This window comes from Cucumis melo, chromosome 12, assembly GCF_025177605.1.
Source record: "Cucumis melo cultivar AY chromosome 12, USDA_Cmelo_AY_1.0, whole genome shotgun sequence".
Classification (NCBI taxonomy): domain Eukaryota; kingdom Viridiplantae; phylum Streptophyta; class Magnoliopsida; order Cucurbitales; family Cucurbitaceae; genus Cucumis; species Cucumis melo.
This window is the reverse complement of record NC_066868.1, coordinates 4,693,140-4,717,084: the sequence shown is the minus strand read 5'-3', so window position 1 is coordinate 4,717,084 and position 23,945 is coordinate 4,693,140. Positions and strand designations below refer to the sequence as shown.

The 23,945-nt window shown below is 32.1% G+C and overlaps 3 protein-coding genes across 3 annotated transcripts; 1 reads left to right on the top strand and 2 right to left on the bottom strand.

Moving 5' to 3' along the window:
* The first annotated feature begins 278 nt into the window (after positions 1–278).
* Positions 279–6,468, top strand: LOC103501867 (uncharacterized). The gene is made up of 11 exons (XM_008465595.3): positions 279–825; positions 947–1,270; positions 1,360–1,468; positions 1,551–1,644; positions 2,443–2,530; positions 2,621–2,704; positions 3,861–3,957; positions 4,037–4,124; positions 4,255–4,360; positions 4,947–5,039; positions 5,815–6,468. Exons 1-11 carry the CDS (start codon positions 586–588, stop codon positions 6,193–6,195), a joined length of 1,704 nt encoding a protein of 567 aa, XP_008463817.2. The 5' UTR covers positions 279–585; the 3' UTR covers positions 6,196–6,468.
* Positions 6,469–21,210: 14,742 nt separating this feature from the next.
* LOC127144404 (uncharacterized) lies at positions 21,211–22,224 on the bottom strand. Its single transcript, XM_051080315.1, has 2 exons — positions 21,855–22,224; positions 21,211–21,743 (listed from the first exon to the last, which is right to left on the bottom strand). Exons 1-2 carry the CDS (start codon positions 22,222–22,224, stop codon positions 21,211–21,213), a joined length of 903 nt encoding a protein of 300 aa, XP_050936272.1.
* Positions 22,225–22,230: 6 nt separating this feature from the next.
* On the bottom strand, positions 22,231–23,037 carry LOC127144403 (uncharacterized). Its single transcript, XM_051080314.1, has one exon. The coding sequence runs from the start codon at positions 23,035–23,037 to the stop codon at positions 22,231–22,233; it is 807 nt and encodes a 268-aa protein (XP_050936271.1).
* Between the last annotated feature and the right edge of the window lie 908 nt (positions 23,038–23,945).

Here is a 23,945-nt window from a genome sequence, read left to right as displayed (position 1 = left end):
AAGAAAAAAGTAATAATAAGAAACTTGAGGGTGGTATGTGCAAATTGTAGGAATTGTTATTATAAAAATATCGTTGTTAGTGAAAATCCAAAATTCGAGAATAAGGCTATAAAGCGGGTGAAAGCTGGATCCTCGCAAAATGAGTCAAACAACTATAAGAGAAGTCCAACAATCAAACGGCCAGCAAACTTCTCTCGTAATCAACGGCCAAAAATCTCCTCCATCTCAATGACAGTTCTGACACTCAATCAACTCAATCCCAACCCTCCATTCTAATGACTTTTTTTCTCTTATGCCCCCAAAAGTCCACCGTCTCCCCATTACCCAAAATAACTAAAACCATTTCCATTACGTTCCACTCTCTTCTTCCTCCTCCTCCGTAGATCGAGAACCGCCCAAACCCCCTCCTTTTCTCAATCCCGCCGCCCTTGGACCCTTATCTCCGCCGTAAACTCCGCCGTATACCTTCAATTTTTGCCTCACAACTGATTATCAACGGTTGTGGGATTGTGTTCTCTTCGTCTGTGATTTTCCTTTTTTCGTTCTTTTTCATGATTGAGTTTTGTTTTTGATGAAATTTCGGCGATGAAGATGATGAATAACGGCTATAACAGTAGCTTCAACAGCAATAGTGTTGGATTGATGTCGAACACGGGAGCGACGACGGCGTCTTCGTCGTCGTCGACTTCTACAACGAATGCGAATTCTCAATCGCAAGGTCTCAAAACCTATTTTAAAACCCCTGAAGGACGGTACAAGCTTCATTATGAGAAGACTCATCCTCCCGGTTTTCTTCCTTTTTCTCATGGCAAATCAGTCTCTCAGGTACTTCCCCCCTTTTCGATTCACTTCTCAATTCGATTTTTAAATTGTTGAGTCTATTGTAATGTTCCTTGAATTCCTGCGTTTTCGATTGTTCTTTGATTTTGTTTGGTTTGGATTTTAGGTGACTCTGGCGCAGCTCAAGGACAAGCCGGCGCAGGCTGGTCCAGCTCCGAGTTCGAGTTCTAGTGCGAGTGCGAGTAGTGGAGTGCGATATGCAGCTGCAAAGTTTCTTGGGGTTGGAGGTGGAAATGGGGTTCGAGCTATTGGGTTTGCAGGTGGTAATGGTACTGGTAAAGCTGTTAATGGAACTAGTAGAAGTGGTTCACTTGTAGGCTCAAACGGCAGCCATTCCATTCTTAACCCCAACTATGATGGTAAAGGAACCTATTTGATTTTTAATGTTGGAGATACCATCTTCATTGGCGACCTTAATTCACCGGATAAGGTAACCAACGTGGTACAGCATGGAATTCCTTCTATTCTGATTGATTTGTATGTATGTTCGGTTTATGAGTTTTCTTGGTGGTTTTTTAGGATCCTATAAAGTCCTTGCACTTTAGCAATTCAAATCCTATCTGCCATGCCTTTGATCCTGAAGCTAAGGATGGTCATGACCTACTAATTGGATTGAATTCTGGAGATGGTAAACACACTTTTCCTATGCTTGATTTGTTGTTTTTGGTTCAGGAGGATTCTGTTTTTGAGGTGCTTATTCTCTATGCTAGTATACTCGGTATCTTTAAGACAGCAGTTACAAGATGTTGGGAAGAAGCTTGTTGGAGCTCAGCATTATAACAAAGAGGGCAGTGTCAATAACAGGCAAGAATTCTAGCTATACATTTTAATTTCCTCTTAATCGTCTATCTTCTTTACAAAATATAGAATACTAGCCGTACATTATAACAAAGAGGGCAGTGTCAACAACAGGCAAGGATCCTATAAAGTCCTTGCACTTCAGCAATTGATTCCTCGGTGTGTGAAGTGAGCATTTTGTGAACATCTTTGCCCATTCTACCTTGATTGTTAGTTACACTTCTTTTATGTGAGCTACTTGTCGTACAATTTCTAAATTAGTTGTGTGAAACTTTTCATATTGATTGTCTAGTGCGTTTAGCCAGAGTCTTTCTATTATCCCAAGAAAGGGCAGGTGATACCATTCTTCGTATATTTGGTACTGAAACAAAACTAGGTTCTATTTAGTGGTAAATAAGCTCAATTAGAAAATTTTCATGCTTGCATCTCACTCAGATGATAGTAAGCGGTTTAGGAAATTGGTACACTATTGTTCAAGATATTGTAGTTGAACATTCCCTATCCTCCACAAGCTTCATCTATGAGCATTACCAGTACAGGGATGTGGCGTTTTTATCTCGATAATGGCTTGCAGTTTCTCAGAATCTGTTTTTGATGATGCAAAATTGAGCTTTCATTGAGAAACATGAAAGAATAAACATGGGCATAGAAAAGGAAAAAAGAAAGGAAGCTAACTAGTTAACTGTATCATAAGTTGATAAAAGGTTGGCCAGATATTGATCCACTTAAATTTTTACCTGACTCTATCATGATGATTTTTGGTCATGTGTTTGATTATTAATATGGATTTGATGCTTTTGACAGTCGATGTACCAGCATTGCATGGATTCCAAAAAGTGATGGTGCTTTTGTTGTTGCTCATGCTGACGGAAATTTGTATGTCTATGAAAAGGCAAGCTTGTTTTGAGAAATGTGGCCATCTTTCTGCTCTTGTTGACTTATCTGTTCCACAGGATGAATTGCTAAATTGCTTATGTTTCAGAGTAAGGATGCTAGTGTGGACACTTCTTTCCCTGTCATAAAGGATCAAACTCAATTTTCAGTGGCACATGCACGGTCCAGTAAGGTAGTCAAACCAAATAATTTTGGCATTAATATTCATGCATTTCCAATGATACACAATGCTGCAATGAACTTATTCAAAAAAATTTCTGGCTTGCTAGGAAATTAGTGGAATTGAATTTGTATCAGGGCATCAAAATTAACTTCTAGAAAATCTGATAAATGTATTTATTCCCCATCGAGTTTTAGATAATAAAATGATGTTTATCCCACTCTATTTGCATTGATAAGAGTCACTGTTGTTTGATTGTAGCTAGGTTAAACAATGCCATTTCTGTATCTTTGTTGGGTTTTTCTCGGGTAATGCTTTATCATTTTAATGGAATGACTAATGTTCCTACACACGCACAATAAGATTTAATTGAAGAAATTTGTAGCATGGATCTTGTCTTTTTATGGACGACACTAAAGTTTTCCTTTTGTTCTAATTAATTTGAGCTATGTGCTCAGTAGTGATGTCTAATAAAATTGGGGCAAAGCGTAACCTGAAAAACACTTTAGAAACTACATAATAAAATAGCCAGATAAATTGCAATGGCTTTATGAATGTTGTTGATCAGAAAATATTAAAATTTTAATTTTCGGATGGGGATTCATTATTTTTTCATTCTCTAAGGAAAGTACTGAGACTTTTTTTTTTTGTTTAATTTTAAGTTGGAGCCGCTTAGTTGTTTTGTTCTTTTTTTACTGCAATTTGTAGTAATCTAGACTACACAGTGGTAATTTCAATTTCAAGAATGCCATTTCATTTAAGAGTTACTTTTCCTGAAGAGTTTTGCTGTCTACAATTCATTTACTATGTGGTCTATGGTCTCAAGTAGAATTTTCTTTTTAAGAAAACACACGTCATCAGATTTTCCTAATGTTTCTATTTATAAGTGAAGTGCTGAACATTTCAAAATTTTTATGGTAGGTACGAACTCCCATGAATTTCAACCCAATTTCTTTGCCTGTCTTATTTTCAACTTATTCACATTTTTCAAGATGAATTTAACCCACCCTGCAATACAAATCTTGGTTATTTTATTGGCATTAATGTCTCTTGCTGCTTATTTATTTATTTTTCTTTGGGAATTATTAGTACAACTGCATCAGCAGTTCCTCTGATTGGATGCATCTTATGGCCTCTTTTTTGTGTTTATTCATTTACTTTTTGGCAGAGCAATCCAATTGCTAGGTGGCATATTTGCCAAGGATCAATCAACAATGTTGCTTTCTCGACTGATGGAGTATATTTGGCAACCGTTGGTAGAGATGGTATCCTCTTCATACTGCCCTCTATGATGTGATTAAGAATTTTCAAAATCTTGATCCTAAATTTTAATGCTAAGTGTAGGATATTTACGGGTATTTGATTATTTGAAAGATCAGTTGATATCCGGTGGCAAAAGTTATTATGGTGCTCTTCTTTGTTGTACATGGAGGTACGTGAATGCATGGTACTTTTGGGATCATTCTTGTTGTATTTGTTATATATTTGGTCATTTTTGTTCAAGTTATCCATATACTAAAGGATCATAAAGGTTTTGAATAACTCTTAATTTTATTTCTCAGTGGGGATGGAAAATATATCTTAACTGGTGGTGAAGATGATCTTGTCACAGTATGGAGCATGGAAGATAGGAAGGTGGTGGCATGGGGCGAGGGTCATAATTCATGGGTAAAAAGTTCTTCAAGATATTGAATATCCACAAATACCCTTTATAAAACAAGTATAGTACTTCCCTTTTGCAACCAGCAAACCTCCTATGACTAATGGAGGACTATGGAATAGACGCTTGCTTTGATCTATTTCTGTTATGGTGAATAAACAAGTTTTTGCCTTTGATAATATTAACCTCTTCTTGGTCATGATCTCCTTGAAAAGTAGGACTATATTGTAGCTTTACTTATGAAAACAAATTTATGCCTAGTCATCGAGGTTTGAGTTGTTTTACTGCTATATATATATTGCAATGTTCCTTAAATTTAAACATACATTATTATGTTTCTCTTATTAAAAAAGTTATATTTTTATGTTTACTTGTATATTTTAGTTTATTGTTTTGATGTTTACCTCGAATGTACATGAGTGATTGTATTTTCCTGTTTTATAAAATCGGTTGAACTTTTTGTGCATCACTAGCAATCAAACAAGAGAGCTTGTTATCTCATAATGCATCGTTACTCTAGAACATCATTCTTTGCTAAGATGCTTATTGGGTTTTAGTCTCAAGCCTTGGCATTTTGTGGACTTCTTACTTCAGGTCAGTGGTGTGGCTTTTGATTCATATTGGTCATCACCAACTTCAGACGACACAGAGGAAAATGTTGTTTACCGGTTTGGTTCAGTTGGTCAGGTAATTACTATACCTTCAGACTTCAGTATGCCCCTTGCTTCTCGTCATACTTGTTAAAAAAGAAAAAAAACAACAAAGGTGAAGTAATATTGAACTTCATATTGTCATTGTGATTTTGCTGTCTTAGTTTAGTCAAGTGGATATTGATGCTTTATTTGGAAAGTAAATTTTGTTCAGTGGAATCTTTGTGCGATTTCTCTTTTAAGACAATTCTTCAGTATAAAATACATATTGCACAACAAGAACTAAATCAACGGTTAACAGGGAGCTCACCAATCAGGTAGCTAAGTGAAATATTTTGATAGCATGCTAGTGAAGAAAGCAATGAGATTAAGGTTAAATTACAATGTTGGTCCCTTTTATTCTTAAAAGTTAGAATTTAGTCTCCATGACTTGAAAAAACATCATTGTAGTTTCTATGTTTTGATAAAGTGTTCCTAAATAGTCTCTATGATAGGGACTAGATTCTATCTTTCTCCAAACTACAGAGACTAATTTGCAATATAACCTAATGATAATATATGAAATATGAAAATATATATTCTACTGTTTCATCGTAATCTACAAATACATTTTCTTTCCTTTTACCCTTCTATGGGATCATGTTTACCACATTCATACTTCCTGTCTCAATTGGTTGGCAATGACTTCTTTTTTAAAATTTTCATGTTTGGCAATGATCATTCTTCTCTTGGGATCATAGTTTCTTGTTACTGTACTTGCTAGACATAGGCTCTCCTCAAATGTAATTAGGAAGCTATGTGCATTTTCACAGGACACACAATTGCTCTTGTGGGACTTGTCAATGGATGAAATTGTGGTTCCCCTTCGGCGGTGCCCTCCCGGTGGATCCCCGACGTTTAGCACTGGAAGCCAGTCAGCTCATTGGGATAGCATTACCCCATTAGGCACTCTTCAACCTGCTCCATGCATGAGGGATGTTCCTAAACTTTCTCCAGTAGTAGCTCACCGTGTCCATACCGAACCCTTGTCTGGCTTACTATTCACCCAAGAGTCTATCCTCACAGCATGCCGAGAAGGACATGTGAAGATTTGGATGAGACCGTCCTCTGAAACACAGTCGAGCAACTCGGAAGCCCTCGTCGGTTCTAGCTCGTTGGCAGGTTCCAGAGTTGGCTCATCTACTTTGAAATAGTGTTGGCGAAATGCAGTTTCAACATACCGGGATCTCGCTTGTACATGATTATGCCGTTCCACCCAGTTGGGTCCTGCTATTTGGCGAATGGTGACGGGACAGTTTTTTCTTTTGAGGTCTTCCTTATTCTCTAGAGATTAGGAAAGAGTATTACGTTTGGTCAGCATATTGACTCGCTGCGAATTTGCAGTGGGATTAACCAATGGCTCTGCTTATAAACACTCTTGTTTGACATATAATATGCCATAGTAAAATGCACAGGCTATTGTTACACATCGCGGGAACGTAACATAACTCATCGATTAATAGGCAGGGGGGAAGATGACAAAAAGTAAGTTTATTGAGAGAAGACGAAAGGTATATCAGTGCCTAGTTAATAATCATTTTATGCCATGGAATTGCCTCCAATCCCTATCCTACTAATGTATTTGGTTGCAATTGTAGTTGCTGATCTTGTCTATACATCATTTCTGATTTCAGTTTTTTTCTCTCTTTTTTTTTTTTTTTTTTTTTGTTATAGTGATTATTATTTATTAGAACATTTGATTTGGGATAGTTAAATGATTGAATTGCATATCTAAGTTAGCATGCAAATGTATCTATGGTTCATGTTCTCTTGTTGATATTTGAACATTGAAATTGTGGATATCATCAACGATATGTTATTAATGTTTTCTTTCATGGCTATTCACCTGTTTGTTCTCTGGATTCATTTTTTAAGGCCATTTGGCCTAAACCAATAATTTTTTTTTTTAGTTACAATGGACAACACTTGTAAGATTAATAATCAAATATATAACAACATTTTTATTTATGACAATTGTAAATATAGCAAAATTTATTGGTGTTGTGTTATTGAACTTATATTAATTTAATGATATGATTTACCATTGAGGGTTGAATCAAATTTTGATTGTATTTGCAATTTCTATCTTGAGTTGCAAACTCAAACATAACTAAATCGATTAGGATTTTATAACACCAAAGAAAAATGGTGCAAGTTTAAATGGTCTCTTGACGGTCTTGAGAAAAAAATGTTGTGACAAAGTTACAAATTTGATTAAATAGATTGATTATGTAACTAGAAATCTTCCTGTAAGAAAAAACTTGCATCCCAGTGTAATTTCATTTTTTTTTAAGTATTTGATATTGATTAAACTGTGGAATTTGAAAATTTAGATCAAAATATCACCAAACACAAATTTTATGCATTAAAAGTGCTTTCTTTTCTTAATCTCTTTTCCCTACAATCTAGTTTCAATTTAATTTATACCACTATTTTTTTCATTATTTTAGGAGTTTATCACTTGGAATAACAAACCTTTAAATAGTAAAAGAGTTTAGAATAAATATACTAACAAAAACAAATTTGACTAATGGTTTGAATGCTTTGCTCTCTTATAAATTTCCAAATGTTTTGTCTCTATTTTTCTTTCGTTTCTTGCTCCTCTATTCTGCTGAAGCCAATTGGGTTTTATAGATCATTTCTCCATAAAAGGTCCCATCTGCATCTTGCAAGACAAAATAGCTCTAACAAAAGGAGAAATCTTGTTTCTCTATCTATCAAAAGCTATATCACCAGCCTCTTTTATACCAATTACTTTCGTATCAAATTTTTTATACGAGAACCTTTCTAGCAAGTTTTTCTCCGAACACTTCAAAGTTCCATTTTCTATTTCCAATGGATGGACATTTAATTGCCATATCGGTTTATGATCGAGTATCTTTTACTTTTTCAAGTTTTGACGAAAGGAGTTGCAGTATTTACTTTCACATTCACGAACAATTATTAATAAATGGTTGTTTAAAATATAGTAATATGAAACAAAATATTTACGAATATAGTAAGATGTCATTGGTAGCGATAGACATTGATAAACGACTATTATCATTTATCATTGGTAGATTGTGACATTTTATTATATTTGTATATATTTTAAACAATTTTGTTATTTAAAACAATTATTTTTTAATATATGTAAAGCCTCTATAGTCGAAAGTGTAGGTATTAGGATCTTCTTCATCCAATCATTTTCTAGCTTAGTACCTTAGCACTATTTTAATTAGTGACAACCGAAAGAGACCAACTAGATGTAACAATTGCTTTCCAAGTTTTGTTTTCAATTACTTTTTTTTTTTTTTTTTTTGGGTTTTTGGTCCAACCACTACTTTCATATCAAACTATAGCGAAACCTATTTAGAACTTGTATTCAATAGGTATAATTATTTATAGTTATTAACGATTATGGCCTTAGAATTTAGAGACGTACAATATATAAACTTTCTATCTCGGTGCCATTGTTTGTATTATAAAAATATTCTCTCCAATAATATTCTTCTCCCTCTACTTCGTAGATGTAGCTAACACACTATTAGCGAACCACTGTATATCTGTGTGTCGATCTTTTTTTACGTTTCTTTGTATTCCTTGTTGACTTTGCAATAAAAGATATAGAGATAGACAACTTAGTTCAATGCGATATCACCTGCTACTACATAGGGGTGCTTGATGGAAAAAAACTACCATCGTACTTACTGATCTTCTGTTTCAGCTTAGGTTGCTCCTATATTGAAGATCCATTCACTTCAACAATAACAATTTAAGGTTTATACGAGATCTTCTCAATACAAAGCACTCAAGCTCCTCCCCAATTGTGAGATCCTCTCACTTTCGTAAGAAATCTTCTCCCAAGCTTTGATTTAGCGCCCCCAATACAAAATCGAAATCTAGGGTGTTTGGGGTGAGGATATGTGTGTTGTGATAATATTGGTGTTTGGGGGGCCAAATATTGTATGTATGTCGCCGATATTTTTTACTCATCATCACCACACACTTAACCCTCATCACCACCAATCCTAGCTAAGATTACTGAATACGATATATGGATAGAAAAACATGAATGCAATAGGAATTGGTGGGTTGGTTGTGGATCAGAAGCACTAGAACGTACGTTGTTGCAAAAATGAACAAAAATTTCAAAGTTCTAGTGGAGAATACCTAACCTAACCCTTTGAAGAGTTTGAAACTAAAAAAACTTTGCATTACTCATTTTGCTTTGTTGGATACCAATATCTTTTTTCTTTGATAAAATCATACCATAATGTGTGGCTTCATCTATTTTCTATCATTTTTTGGTAAATAGATAGACTTTTTTCACTTTTTGAAATACATGTTGTGCACCTATTACTCTAATGTGGGTAGACCCTAATTAGTTTTTTTTTTTTTTCTTTTTAACTATATAAAAAGATCAAACTTGGACTTTGATGTAAAAAATATTTTAATTTTTTAATAATTAAAAAACACTTAAACTTTTAACTTTATACAATTCAGTAGTATTTTATTTCAAAATAACTTGCAAAATTATGAAAAATACTCTTAAACTAAAAGATAAGTTTTAAAAAAACATATTGATTAATATTTGAAAAAAACCAATTAATACTTCGTTAAAAAAATTCTATTTAAAAATAAATAAAAAATTTTCTTAAGTTCTAGAAGAACAATTCTTAAAAAAGAAGAAGAAGAAGAAACCAATTTTATAGATACACTTTTTAATACAAAGAACTCCTCTTTCTTTCTCTTTTTCTTTTTTTCTTTTTTTACTATTTGCCAACTCTCACATAAATTTTCTCAATAACAAAAACCAAAATGAATATTTTAAGTTAAATCAATATTAACTATAGTAAATTTTAACTTTTAAAGAGATTTTTTTTTTAATTTATATTTTAGAAGTTTACGAGTATAGTTTAAAAATAAATAAACAGTAACGATATTTTTAAACTTTTTAAAAAAATTTAAAATATTTTTATCACAAAATATAAAGTTTAGAATTTATATATTTTTTTTCAAATATAAAAAAAATAAATTAACATATTTATAGATATAGTAAAATTTTACTTTTTCTATTGATGATTGTCTGTTTGTATCACGATACTCAATAGTAGTTTACTATCGTCTACAATATTTTATTATATTTGTAAATATTTTCGTATTTAAAATAATTTTTTTTAGATATAAATAGCTTTAAAAAAGATAAAATAAAAATGTTATGCTGCTATAGATATAATTTAATCAAATAAGTGGTCATTATGTTTTCTGCCTATTTATAAATACATATATATGATATATTGTAAAGTTAATACAAAGAGAGCATTGTTGAAAAGATAGTTGCAATAATATAATTAGTTTGTGTTTAACTAAGGAAAAAGGAATCTCATATTTATTGTTTTGATAGTGATGGTTAGTTACTACTTTTTTAATTTATGTGATAATCATTGTTTTATATCAATCATACCCATTACTAATTTTACTTTAAATTATCATTTATTTTAATATTACTAACTATGGGTTTTAAATGTCTTCCACTAATTTTAGTTATTTGATTCAAATATATCTTATATTCTAATTTTAGCATAAAAAATGTTGAGATCAAACTCTCTCTCTCTCTCTATATGTGTGTGTGTGTGTGTGTGTGTGTGTTGTGTTAGATTTCTTGCCCAAGTAATTTAGGAAAAAAGTGTTTATTTACTAACTAATTAAATGATCTCAATTTTTTCTCAAAAAAAGAAAGAAAGAAAAAACTCATTTTACTGGATTTTAATTAATATTTTTATATGAATAGTTTATCTGTTTTGGGTGTGGATGTCTTTTTTATTAATTTGGACATCTTTGTCTTTGAGTTAATGGATTTATGTTCTTAATGCAAATATCAACAAAATGTGATTAAATTTATACATTATACAATGTTTGATGTAACATGTGGAAAGAGGAATCAAACCTAACATCATTAATTTAAACACAATATATAAATAGTTTGGGTTCAAATTTACTCTACTTTAAAAATGTTTATTAGCTAAATTAAAATATATGTGAAGTAATATTTGAATCGATTTAAATATTTTAAATAATTGTATCAATTTATAAAAATTTTTATTGAATTGCAAACACATCGATTCTTCTATACTCAAATTTGTGACATGTTGACTTGATTTTGTCTCAAAACCAATGAGATGATAAGTTATGTTACGAAGCATAGTTTAAATTGTGAATTAATATTTAACGAGACAAAAGAGAAAAAAAAAAAAGCAGATAATGAGCACTTTGTGTGTGAAAATTTAGAATACAAAACTTATGGTGTCACCAAAAAGGAAAAGAAAAAGGAAATCAGATAGTTCATGTTTTGTTTTCCATAATTTGGCATATCATCATCTCATCATCTCATCATAACTTCATCCTTCACTTTTTTATTATTTTATTTTATCATCACTTTTTTAATCAAGAAATATTTAATAATATTGTCTGCTGTTGTTAATTAATGTATTAATCGTTACATAAATTTGTAGGAATCGCAAAAACGAGAGTGAAAGTTCAAAATTTAACAAAACTCGGGGAATAAGATTTTTGGCAAAAGTGTGACAAACACATGTCTAATATTTTTCAATATTTCTATTTTATATTGGATTTTGAACACATCGACGTTTTCGAATGTTATCTATTTTAAATGTATTTATAACTCTAACAAACTTTATGTATAAAGTAGTCGAATGTGTGAAATGCAGTTTATTTTTTTTTCAATTGTGTTTTCTAAATAGAAATATATTATTTAAACGTAATAAATTTCGACTAATATTTTATGTTATTTTAAATATTTAATATAAATTATTATTATTATTAATTATTAATATTCTAATTAATTTAATATTTATTAATTACTTATTTAATAAAATAAAAAACCAAAAGAATATCGTTTAGTTAAAAGTTATTCTTTTGGTTTTTTATTTTATTAACTAAATAACTAATAAACATAACAATAAATTATTTTATGTTAAATTTAATTGATCTTTGGACTTGGTTAAGTAATTAACTTATTTTATTTTATCTAAATTATTGAATTAGACATAAATATTTAATTTTTGGACATCTATTATTACGTACATCTAGACACATACATTAACTATCCTAAACATTTAAAACCTAACCTAGACATTCAAATTCCAGATAATTAATATATATATATATATATATATATATATATATATATTCACAATTTCTTTCACTATAATTTTTTACCTCTAAACTCCTAGTAAAATTGTAAAAGTAATAACAAGTTCTCAAAATATTAATTTTAATTTCATACCATCAATTGAATTTTGAAAATACTTTAGAAAATAAATAACAAAACAAATAAGCTTATAGGGTTAAGCAGTACTTATAAGTTTCATTTTCAAAAGAATCCAAAGCCAAAGACTAAGAAGGTATAGCATGGGCCACCCATTTGAAGTTGGTGAGTGGACTATTATAGTCATTCGAATTTTAATTATAGTAGTTGATGTTTTTAATTATTGTATCCTCTACGTGATTTTTTCCTATACGTTGTTGACTATTTGTTAGATGTTGAAAGCGTGTGATGAGCACCCAAAAAAAATAATCACCAAATAGAAATTTGAGAAAAAAGAAAAGAACTTATTGGAAGACTTTAATTCTTTTCCTGTGTATTCTACTTTACACTTGGATAAATTACAATACAACGTATCAATCCTACTCTACATCCATAACTCACATAACAATCAATTTCCTACTTAATTCATCAAAGTATTTAATTTAAATAATCTTGCCACTATTTATCAATTAATTATATATAACTTTTACATATCTTAATTTTGGATGTAATTTATTTCAATTAATTAGAACATACTTTAATTTTTAAACATTATTATAGTGTTTACTATTTTCTACCCATCCTTTTTTTATCTTTGTTACAACGTTTTCTATTCTCTATTAAGACTATATGATAATTTGCATCCCAAACATAAATTATAACCAATTGAAATAATCAACACTTCAAATATAAAGTAGCATTATAATCTGTAAATTATTATAACTCATAGAGTGTAATAATCATTGCTAGTAATACCAACTCAACCCCAAATGCTCGATAAGCTCCAATTGATAATGATTTTTTTTTTTTAATTCATACTTGTTTTTCCTCCCCGTTTTTGTACTATTAATTTTTAAATTTCTTGCAAAAAAAAAACACATGAATTCTTAGTCTAATTATATAAAAAAAAACAACGTTTTGAAAATTATTGATAGAAAATAGATAAAAAAAACAAAGAAACTCTTAGTTTAATCTTCATCTTCATCTTTTTCTTTTCCATGCTTGATGTCTGTTGACCAATTTTCATTTTGATTGAAATAAATTAAACGTCGTAAGAATGATATATAAGTTTAATGTTTAAAAGTTAATAAAACTAAAAGAAAAAAAAACCTAAATGATCTTCGAAAAGGATCTAGATTTTTTTCGATGGGATTATCAACTGAGTCCTAAATAATCCTCTAAAGGAATAAAATATTTTCTTTTAATACAACAATCGCGGAGATATTCAAACATACTATTGGTTATTATTGAGTTTAGTTCTAATTGTTTTGCTTAGGAATGTTATACTTAAATAATTTATATGATTTCAAACTTTTATACAATAATTATATGAAATGAGAATTGAACCTTAGGATCTCAACGGGAAAAGAATACACGTTAATAACCAAAGTTAAACCACTTTATAGATCTTTACTTCAACCATGGCAATGCATTTGTTAATAGCATTTGTTTATAAATTTTAACTTTTAGAAATTCATGTTTTTTTTCTGTAAGAACATTTTATTTTAGTTTTCTTTTACACCAATTATTGGAAAAGTAAGAAATGGACCACTAGAGCCTTATTAGAGAAAAATCTTGTTTGTACTTCACATGATAGCTGCCCACTAGAGAATCATAAAATCCTGTGCGTCGGGAATAGGTTTAATGAGCGTCGAAAATATCATTATTTTCGACGTCGTAAGTGGGATCTTCCGACGTTTTCGTGATGCGTCGGGAGATCCCCTATATATTCGTTTCAGTTCTGTTTTACACATAACTGAAATCGAAAAGGAAAAGAGTTAGAGAGAAACGACCCGTCGTCATCTGCCGTCTGCCACCTTAGGTAAGTTTAAATATAAGTTTTAGGGTTTTCTTTTAAGAAAATTGTTTTAGGTTGTTTTGGAATAGAATTTTGTTTGTCAAATGTATTTTTGTATAGAATGTGTGTAATGTTGTTGTGGTTTAATTGAAATTTGAAGGGTTTAGGATTTAGGGTTTATAGTTAAATTGAAAATTAAAATGAGGGGGAGGGGGTTTATAGTTAAATTGAAAATTGAATTTTTTTTTTTTGGGTTATAGTTAAATTGAAATTTGAAGGGGGTTTAGTTACATTGAAAATTGAAATGGTTATACTTAAATTGAAATTTAAAGCGGGGATTACTAGCTAATTTGAAATCTGAAGGAGGGGTTACTAGCTAAATTGAAATTTATAAGGGGGTTATGGTTGAATTCAAATTTGAAGGGGGTTATAGTTGCATTCAAATTTGAAGGGGGTTTATGTTTTGAATTGAAAATGTAATATGTGTGTTAAGATTTGTTTTGACTATCCTGCAGTTTTGGTAGCATTTTTTTGTTTTGAATTTGTTTATGTTTGGGATAGTTTCAAGGGGTGGTAGTAGGATAACTTGTACGGAGCGTTGTTGGAAGGAGTTTGAACGATGCGAAGATTTTGAAGTATTTTGTTGTTAATAATTAGCTTGTGTTGGCTATCCTGCAATTATAGTAGCCTCTGTAGTTTGAAGTTAGTTATTGAAAAATAGTGAAAATTCAGGAGAGTAATTTATAGATGTGAGAGAGTGAGAGAGATATGTTTCTAATCAAACATATTTATGTTTTAGGGACTTCAACGATGGACAAAGGTTGGATGAAGCTTAGAAATAAGTTCTCCCTTAAGTATAGACAGGGAGTGACCCAATTTTTAGAATTTGTCAAGTTTCATGTTGATGCCTACAGACGATTAAGGTGTCCATGCAATAGATGTTTGAATTTAAATTGGAGCTCATTAGAGGGTGTGGAATGACATCTACTGACTATTGGAATATCCCCCTACTACACAGAATGAGTGTATCATAGAGAGTCATTAAGCTTTAGAGGTACAGAAAACTTTGAGGAAAGAACTAGTAGTAATCTTTTTGATGAAGGACTAGTAGTAGGCAATTTAATGAAGAAGGTGATATGTTTGGTATGCTAAATGATTTACAAGCCCTTATTGAACATGAAGAGGAAACAAAGGAACTTTGTTTGGAAGATGAAATGCTGATGAATGTTGGGGTAGATATAGATGAAGATAGAACAAACAATATATTTCAGGACTTATTGAATGAAGCACGTAATGAGTTGTACCCAGGTTGTTCTGAATTTTCGTCGTTGTATTTTTTGGTTACGTTGATGCATGTAAAGGTTCTAAATGGTTGGAGTAACAAGTCGTTCGACATGTTGTTAGAACTCTTAAAAACAGCGTTTCCAATGTGTAGTACTACTATCCCTAGTTCATTTTATGAAGCAAAACGAAAACTTCGTGACTTAGGCTTGGGATACAAGACTACTCACACGTGCAAGTATGACTGTGTATTGTATTGGAAAGAGTTTGCTGATTTGCAACATTGTCCTACATGTGGCGAGGCTAGGTACAAGGTTCATCATAATAGAGGAAAAAAAATTCTGCATAAGGTATTGCGCCATTTTCTTTTGGTACCGAGAGTATAACGCTTGTTTGTATCATAGGAGGGGTTTATTGACATGAGATGGCATAGGGATAAACGTGTTGAAACAGATGATGTGTTGAGCATCCAGCTGATGCAGAGGGGTGGAAGCACTTTGATTCTGAAATATCCTAATTTTGCTTCTGATCCACGGAACGTGCGTTTGGGCTTGGCTTCAGATGGGTTTAACCCATTTGGTCAAATGAGTACGTCGTACAGTATGTGGCCTGTTGTGTTAGTTTCTTACAATTTGCCACCATAGAAATGCATGAAAGAGACAAATTTCTTTATGTCACTGCTCATACCTGGTCCTAGATCTCCTGGTAGGGAAATTGATGTGTATTTCCAACCATTGATTGAGGAATTGAAAGAGTTATGAACTTTTGGGGTGCGTGCGTATGACTCTCTTACAAGTCAGTTCTTTCAACTATATGCAGCCTTGTTGTGGACGATTAATGACTTCCCGACGTATGGTAACCTATTATGGTGGAGTACAAAGGGGTATTAGACATGTCCTATATGCATGAGTGATAGATTTCGGGATATGAGGTAGAATATCTTTCATAGGACATAGACGCTATCTTACAGAGAACCACGTGTGGCGCAGAAGTAGGTTACACGATAAAAAGGTAGAGCGTAGTACTCCTCAAGTGGTGATGAATGGGCATGAAATTGTTGTAAGTCATCAAGTGGATGACCACATTGAGGATGACACTCTGTACAGAACTAACGTTGATCCCACAATCGTTGAAAGATCGGTTGTGCGTCATGTCACTAACGACTTCATCGACGATGTGGATGAACACTTGTCACATGCAAGCAACGACGAATTATAGTGACAAACCACGTACTCACATATTTATGTAGTTTATATATTTTGATTCTAGCTATGTGTTCGTATTTGCTTATTGATTGTTTGTTTTCTATGTCCATAGGCATTATGTCATCGTCATACCCACGTAATAATTTTCTAGAGACGGACGCTATATTCCTGGAGTTTGAAGACGATTTAGATAACATCGTGGAAGGGTCGTCGTCTGTGGGCGACAATGCGGGTGAGTCTAAGAATTTTCTTTATTTTAACTTACGATTATTTTATATTTTTTCTAACATTATATGTTATTACCGATTTATTGAGCAGGGTCTTCTTCTCAACAACTTGCGACTCTAACTCCTAGGAGACATGCGCAGTCTCGACTCTTGGAGTTGGAGCGCCACGTTACAATAAATGGGCGCATTCTGATGACGATCGCCCTAGAGCGGAGAAGCCTATCTCCCCATACGTCGTTCGCTTCAGCCAAACGATAGACGTGTGCGTGCGAAAGACATTTCCCGTCAGCTGCTTTGAGTGGGCGGACGTTGGGAGAGAATACATTGAGGTCGTCAAGAGCGACCTCCATGTAATTAAGTGCACTACACATTTATGATTTCATTTGAAACATATCTGAGTTAACCAATCTAATGTGTTATTTTTGTAATGTGTAGCAGTTTTTTGTGCTTGATTTCAATGATCAAGCAATGAATAGGTTTGTTGAGCATTAGATGCTATCACGACCTTTAAAAAGTTCCAGACCGACTGTCACAGACAGTTTAAAAAGTACAGCGACCCGGAGGAGGCTCATGCCAACCGACCAAACATATTGGTTAGACGTCATGAGGATTGGCACTTCCTCTGCAACCACTACATGAGACGTGCATTCCAGGTATTTGTCATGATTAATTATGATTTCAAGTTTTAATATGTATAAGAAATAAACAATATAATTGTTTTCATGCAGGAGCAATCACAGACGAACAATGTTGCTAGACAAAAGCAGCCTTACAATCATAGCAGTGAGTCCAAGTCATTTCTACAACGACAATATGAGCTTGCTAAGAGAAAAGGGGAGTCGGTCGATCGTGTAGAATTGTTCCGAGAAACACGCGTTCGAGCTGGGACGTTCGTGTTGCAGGCTGCAGAGGATGCCATATAAGTTATGCCCTTATTAATTATCCTCTTTCATTATATATTTTTGCGTTGCCTAACTTAGTTTTTAAATTTGTTGCAGAATCAAATGCTGGAACTCCAGTCCCAGCCTACTGCAGAGGGTAGTCAGCCACTCTCTGAGGATGAGATATGCGATCAGGTGTTGGGTAAACGACCAGGCTACTCAAAAGGCCTTGGTTGGGAACCCAAGTCGAAGGCCCGCAAGACGATGAGTGCGAGCAGTTCCACGACGTCATGTTCTCAGTCGGCCACAGAAAGGGAGATTCAAATACAAGCTAAACTTGATCAAGCTTTGGAATAGATTGAATTGCAAGATAGAAATTTTCAAGCGTTAGCGAAAGTTGATACATGCATGACTCTGACACAGCAAGGACCACCACATGATCCTTAGCTTTGCGGTACGTATGTATGTTCCCATTATTCTTAAGTTTTTGCAATGATAGTATAAAGTGAACATATGAATATATGTACTAAACTTACTTACTTTTGTATCATTATTGTAGGATCCAAGGTGTAGAATGGCGCGTACGAGCCTCATGAGGAGACGTACGACTTTGTTTGCAGTTTTTTGTATTACGAGAACTACATTTTTTGTATTATGAACAATTATGTTTTTTTTAACTTATTAATTATATTTTTTAAATTTGTGTTTGTATTTCTTAATTTATTAATTTATATTGAATTTGTAATTTTAATTTAATCCAAAACGTTGAAAAAATATTTGAGCAATCTGAATGTCATTATATAACAAAAATAAAGAACTTATTTGAGCAAAATATTTAAGGGACAATAAATTAAAAATTACATGTTTTAAAAAAATACATATAAAAAGAAATTTCCGATGCAACAAAACGTCGGCAATAGGATGCACAAAAACGTCGGAAGATATCATTTTCGAAGCTACGATATGAGTCGGCAAAAAAGAAGTCGGGAGAGGTATTCCCAACGCCGGTGGTTTCATCGCCAAAAACAACATTGGGAGAGGTATTTCCGACGCTGTCGACGACATCAGGACACATGACGTCGAGAGAGGCATTCTCGACGCCATGTTGTTCACGCGTCGGGAATGCCTCTCTCGACTCAGTTTTCCCAACGTAGGTCTTGACGCCGCAAAAAACGTCGACATATCCTTCCTCGACGATTTTTTCACTTTTTCCGACGTTTTTGTGCGTTGGGAGTACTCCTGTCTCTTGTAGTGGAGTGAGTAGTTATATATAGTTTGAAGTTATCGAAGTTGGGTTATAATAGTTTGTGTTTAGGTGTACATTATTTTAGTTTGGGTGATAATAATATGTGTTTGTTGTTTATATTTTTACAATATATTTTTTTTCCTTTTCCAATCCTTTAACAAAAATTCAAAATCTTTTATCATAAATTCAATTATTTGGTATTTCAAGTATGTGTGCATCAAATGTGTACCAAGTTTATATCATGTGTATCAAGTGCCTATTTAGAATGACATCAAATGTTTCAAGTACTTATCATAGGTGTATCAAGTGTATATTTAGTGTATCGAGCATGTCTCAGTGGTGTGTATCAAAGTGTATCACGTGAGTTGAATTCTTTTTTTTTTTTTTTTTTTTTTTTGCAAAAGTAAATAAATTTATGAAATGGCCTACTTCTTTAAACTAATTATTTTGTCATACATGTGAGAAGCCCTCCAAATTACTTTAATCTCTATGTTTGAGAATGCTAAACATTTACCCATGAATTTTAAGTATTATTTCGATGTATTTAAATTTCAAATTTTACACTTTTAGTTTTAATTCATATATATTTTAGAAAGAAAGAAAAACAATACTGTACGATATATGGTGTCAATCCTACCATATTCTTCGTTTTTGAAATTGTTGAATGAAGGAATCTTTATTTGACACTCGCTCTTAGTATGAATGGAAGGAGTACGTCATATGTAATAATATACTATAATATGTTTTCGAAGCTATATATGGTGATGGGTTGAGAGTCCATTCATGTTGATTGGTGTTTTAAAAAGATAGGGATTTTTAAAACAGCACTAGTTGATGTGGATATTATTGAACAAACTTAATGGTATTTTGTTGGTAATTAAGGCATAATGAAGTTTGATATAGGTGTGTCTGCCATGCATAGCTGGTGGTTTTAAAAACACTTTTAATTATGTCCTTTTCTATGAATTTGACTTTGGCACACATATTTTTGCTGATTTTCAGTAAGAGATTCATCTTTACCACACAATTATTTGATACATTTCAAAGTATTCTTTTAGTCAACTAAATGGTGTTGAGAATTTTTGTATGGTAATTAGTTCAACTCTTCAATTTATGTTTATCAATAGAGGATGGATTCATTGCAGCAATTACCAAATTTATAAAGTGTTTCAACGTAAACGATTGGTGATTGATTAAAATAAAAAGTTCATGCATTTAAACTGCCTCTTAGTCTAAAAGTTTTTTTTTTTTTTTTTTTTTTCTAGAACAACGTCTACAAGGATAGAAATTTGGAAAACATTTGTTAATTATATTGAGAATGAAGCTAAATATTTTGAAAAAAAGAAAAATTAATTTAAAGTTTGAAACGTTTGGGAGTTGGTTGCATCTTAATCATTGTATTTAGTCCTTTATGTTTTAATTTAGTCATGAAATTTTAAAATGTTACCACTATTATTGGAATTTAAGTTTCGTTTCAATTTATTCCTATGTTTCAAGATTTATATTTTTAATATCAATATGTTATTAAGTAGGTTTAATTTTAGTTTAGCGATTGACTTTAATGTACAACTACTAATTAATTTAAAATAATTATAAAGTGAAATTTAATAAATCTAATCCTAAACAGGGATTAAAATAGTAGCACTAGTATAATTGATTAAGAGACGTTAACCTTAATAACAAGAAAATAAGCAGTAAGTGAAAAAGGAAAGTTAAAGTTAGTAAATATTAAACTGAAGGTGAGATGATCGTGTGGTGTGAAGTGCATGGTATTTTCACAATAGACGTCAGGGTGAAGATTGGACGGTTAGGTGTGGGTCCAGTTCACCGCGAACAACTCTACCGACAGAAAAAACGAGGCGAAAGATACAAAAGAATAAAAGAATTGATTTTGAATTTTATACAAAAGGGGACAACAGAACAGCCGCATAATGTGAAAATCAAGACCCTCAAGACTGAAATCAATGGCTACGATGCATCCTTAAAAAATAAATAAAACAAAAAGTAAAAGAGAGTTTAGAATATATATCTATTTTGAATTGTAAAAGGACCACATTTAACCAAAATAAATAATAATTGCATATATAAAAGCAATAATAATAATAATCACTTGTAGCCAGTGGCGGATCTAGAAAATTTATTGACGGGGGCTTTATAGTTTAGTTAAAATAATTTATAAATGAATGGTTCTAAAAATTAATAAATTTACTGAGTTTCGTACATCACAATTGTCCCCTACGAGATTTCATATTTTGAAATCGATACATAATAGCTTCATTATCTATCTTATCAAATAAATCTCTCTCAATATATGCTACAAGACAATCATGCATCCATTGGTCTTCCATTCGATTACGCAACTGAGTCTTTATAATGCTCATAGCAGAAAATGTCCTCTCCATAGTAGCCGTTGTAACTGGTAAGATCAATGCTAAGGTAAGCAACCGATAGACTAACGGGTAAACTTTATCTTTAGCTGTTATCACCATTTTTTGAGAAAGATCACCAATACTTGTTAACCTAACAAACATATTATCTGAACACACATCAATGATGTAATTTTGAAGCTGATCTTCAAGAATAAGAAGCTCCGTAGTTGAAAAATCTCTAGGATAAAATTGTGCAAGGCAAATGAGCTTTTGTCTGTCAAAAGCAGTAAATGAGTTGCTTGGATTGAGACATGCCACACAAAGAAGCAACTCGGTGCTTTTCTCACTGAAACGATTATTTAACTCTTGAAGTTGCATGTCAATAACTGCATAAAAAATCTCAACACGATAATGATATATATTTGTGATTTCTTGAGAATTTTATCTTTGCCTCCCTCGAACTAAAAATACATCATCCATTTTAAGCATTAGAATACCATGCTTATTACAAAAACTTGAAACTTCATCCAACAATGATTGCCATCCTGACTCTCTCATTAACTGTAATCTTACTTTACAAATCTTGACCAAATTCATTGCATTCACAATATCCTGATCTTTTCTCTGTAGTACTTGAGATAAATCATTTGTGATTCCCAAGATAGTTTTCATAAGATGCACATGAAAAACGAAGTCAAATGATTGGATTGAATTCATTAGAACCTTTGTTTCATATTTTTGTTCAGAATTTGATCCATCATCTATGATTATCTCAAGTATCTCACAAATGGATGAGAACATTGAAATACAATTCACCAAAGTGATGTAGTGTGATCCCCACCGTGTATCTCCTGGTCGTTTAATCATTGTTTCCTAATTTAATCCTCTTCCACTTGACAGCTCACCATTATTCAGAGCTTCAAAAGTGTTGGCACTATGTTTCTCTCTTAACATGTCTCGACGTTTTGCTGATGCACCAATAACATTCACCACATTTACAACTAAAAGAAAAAGACCAGCGATCTCTACATGATTTTTTGCAATAGCTACCAAAGCTAATTGAAGTTGATGAGAGAAACAATGAATGTAAAATGCACATTCATTTTCTCTCAAAAATAATGTTTTCAATCCATTAAATTCTCCTCGCATATTGCTTGCTCCATCATAACCTTGTCCACGCAAACTTGTCATGCTTAATCCATGTATAGAAAAAAATCCATCAATAGCTTCTTTAAGTGATAAAGAACTTGTATCGGTAACATGTACAATACCGACAAATCGCTTAATCACACACCCTTTGTCTACATATCTCAACACAATTGACATTTGCTCCTTTGAAGATATATCCTTCGACTCATCAATCAAAATTGAAAACAACTTATCACCAATATCTTGTATGATTGAATTGACAATTTCTACTGCAATACAATTCACAATATCTTTTTGGATGTCTGGTGCAGTCAATTTCAAGTTTTCAGGAGCATTTTTCAAAGAAACGGCTTCAATATCTTTATTATGGTTGCATAACCATTGTAGGAGTTCAAGAAAGTTACCTTGATTTTTTGAATCTTCAGTTTCATCATGCCCACGAAATGGAAGACCTTGTTGTAACAAAAATCGAGCACAATCAATTGTTGCACCTAATCGAATCTGATAGTCAATTCTTGCTTGATTAGACATCTTGTTAAAAAATGTTGCAATTTGTTGTTTTTGATTTAAAAGAGCTTCACATTTGCCCCAAGCTTGGTTATGTGCACTATTTGGTCCTCCAACATGAGTTTGCAATTTCTTTTTTTTTCTTCCAATTTGAAAATCCTTCACCAACAAAATGGTCACGTCCTGATTGTTCTCCAACTTCTGGTTTGAATAAATAACAACATAAACAGTAGGCAGCATCTTTTGAAATACTATATTCCAACCAATTAGGATATTCAGTAAACCAAATTGGATTAAATCTTCTTGACTGTGACCTGAATTTCTTCAACGGAAAAGTATGATTTCGAGGTTGGCAAGGTCCTTTTTGTAGATATGCTCTACGAACTTCATCACGAATATTACAATTGTAATCAAGAATTCTAATCCTTAGACCAGGATTTGCTGGTAAATCTTCTAATTTTACTTCAGTGATGGACCTTTCATTACTATTATTACTTTTCTTCAAAGGAGATGATGGTTCCATCAATTTTCTTTTAAAATATTTCTCCATTTAGATTTTCAACTGAATCTACAATAACATGGTAACGAGAATAAATCAAGAAGATATTGACATATAACAACAATATTATAACTTAAACAACCCAACAAGTTTATTTAAGTTTCATAAATTATTTCAAGAGTTAATAAAATAGGTATAAAACAAATGGACTAATATAAAAAATAAGAATGACTTAAAATATTAAAACCAAATGCATAAAAATAAAATAACAAACTTAAAAAGAGAAGAAAATAAATACAAAGCTTACCTTGTAAATTAGGAAATAAAGTTGAACAAAAAGCTAGCCAAGAAGAAGTTGAAAATGAATTTTTAAAGCTAAAACAAACGATAAGAATGGTCTTAAATATTAAAACGAATGGATATAAATAAAACA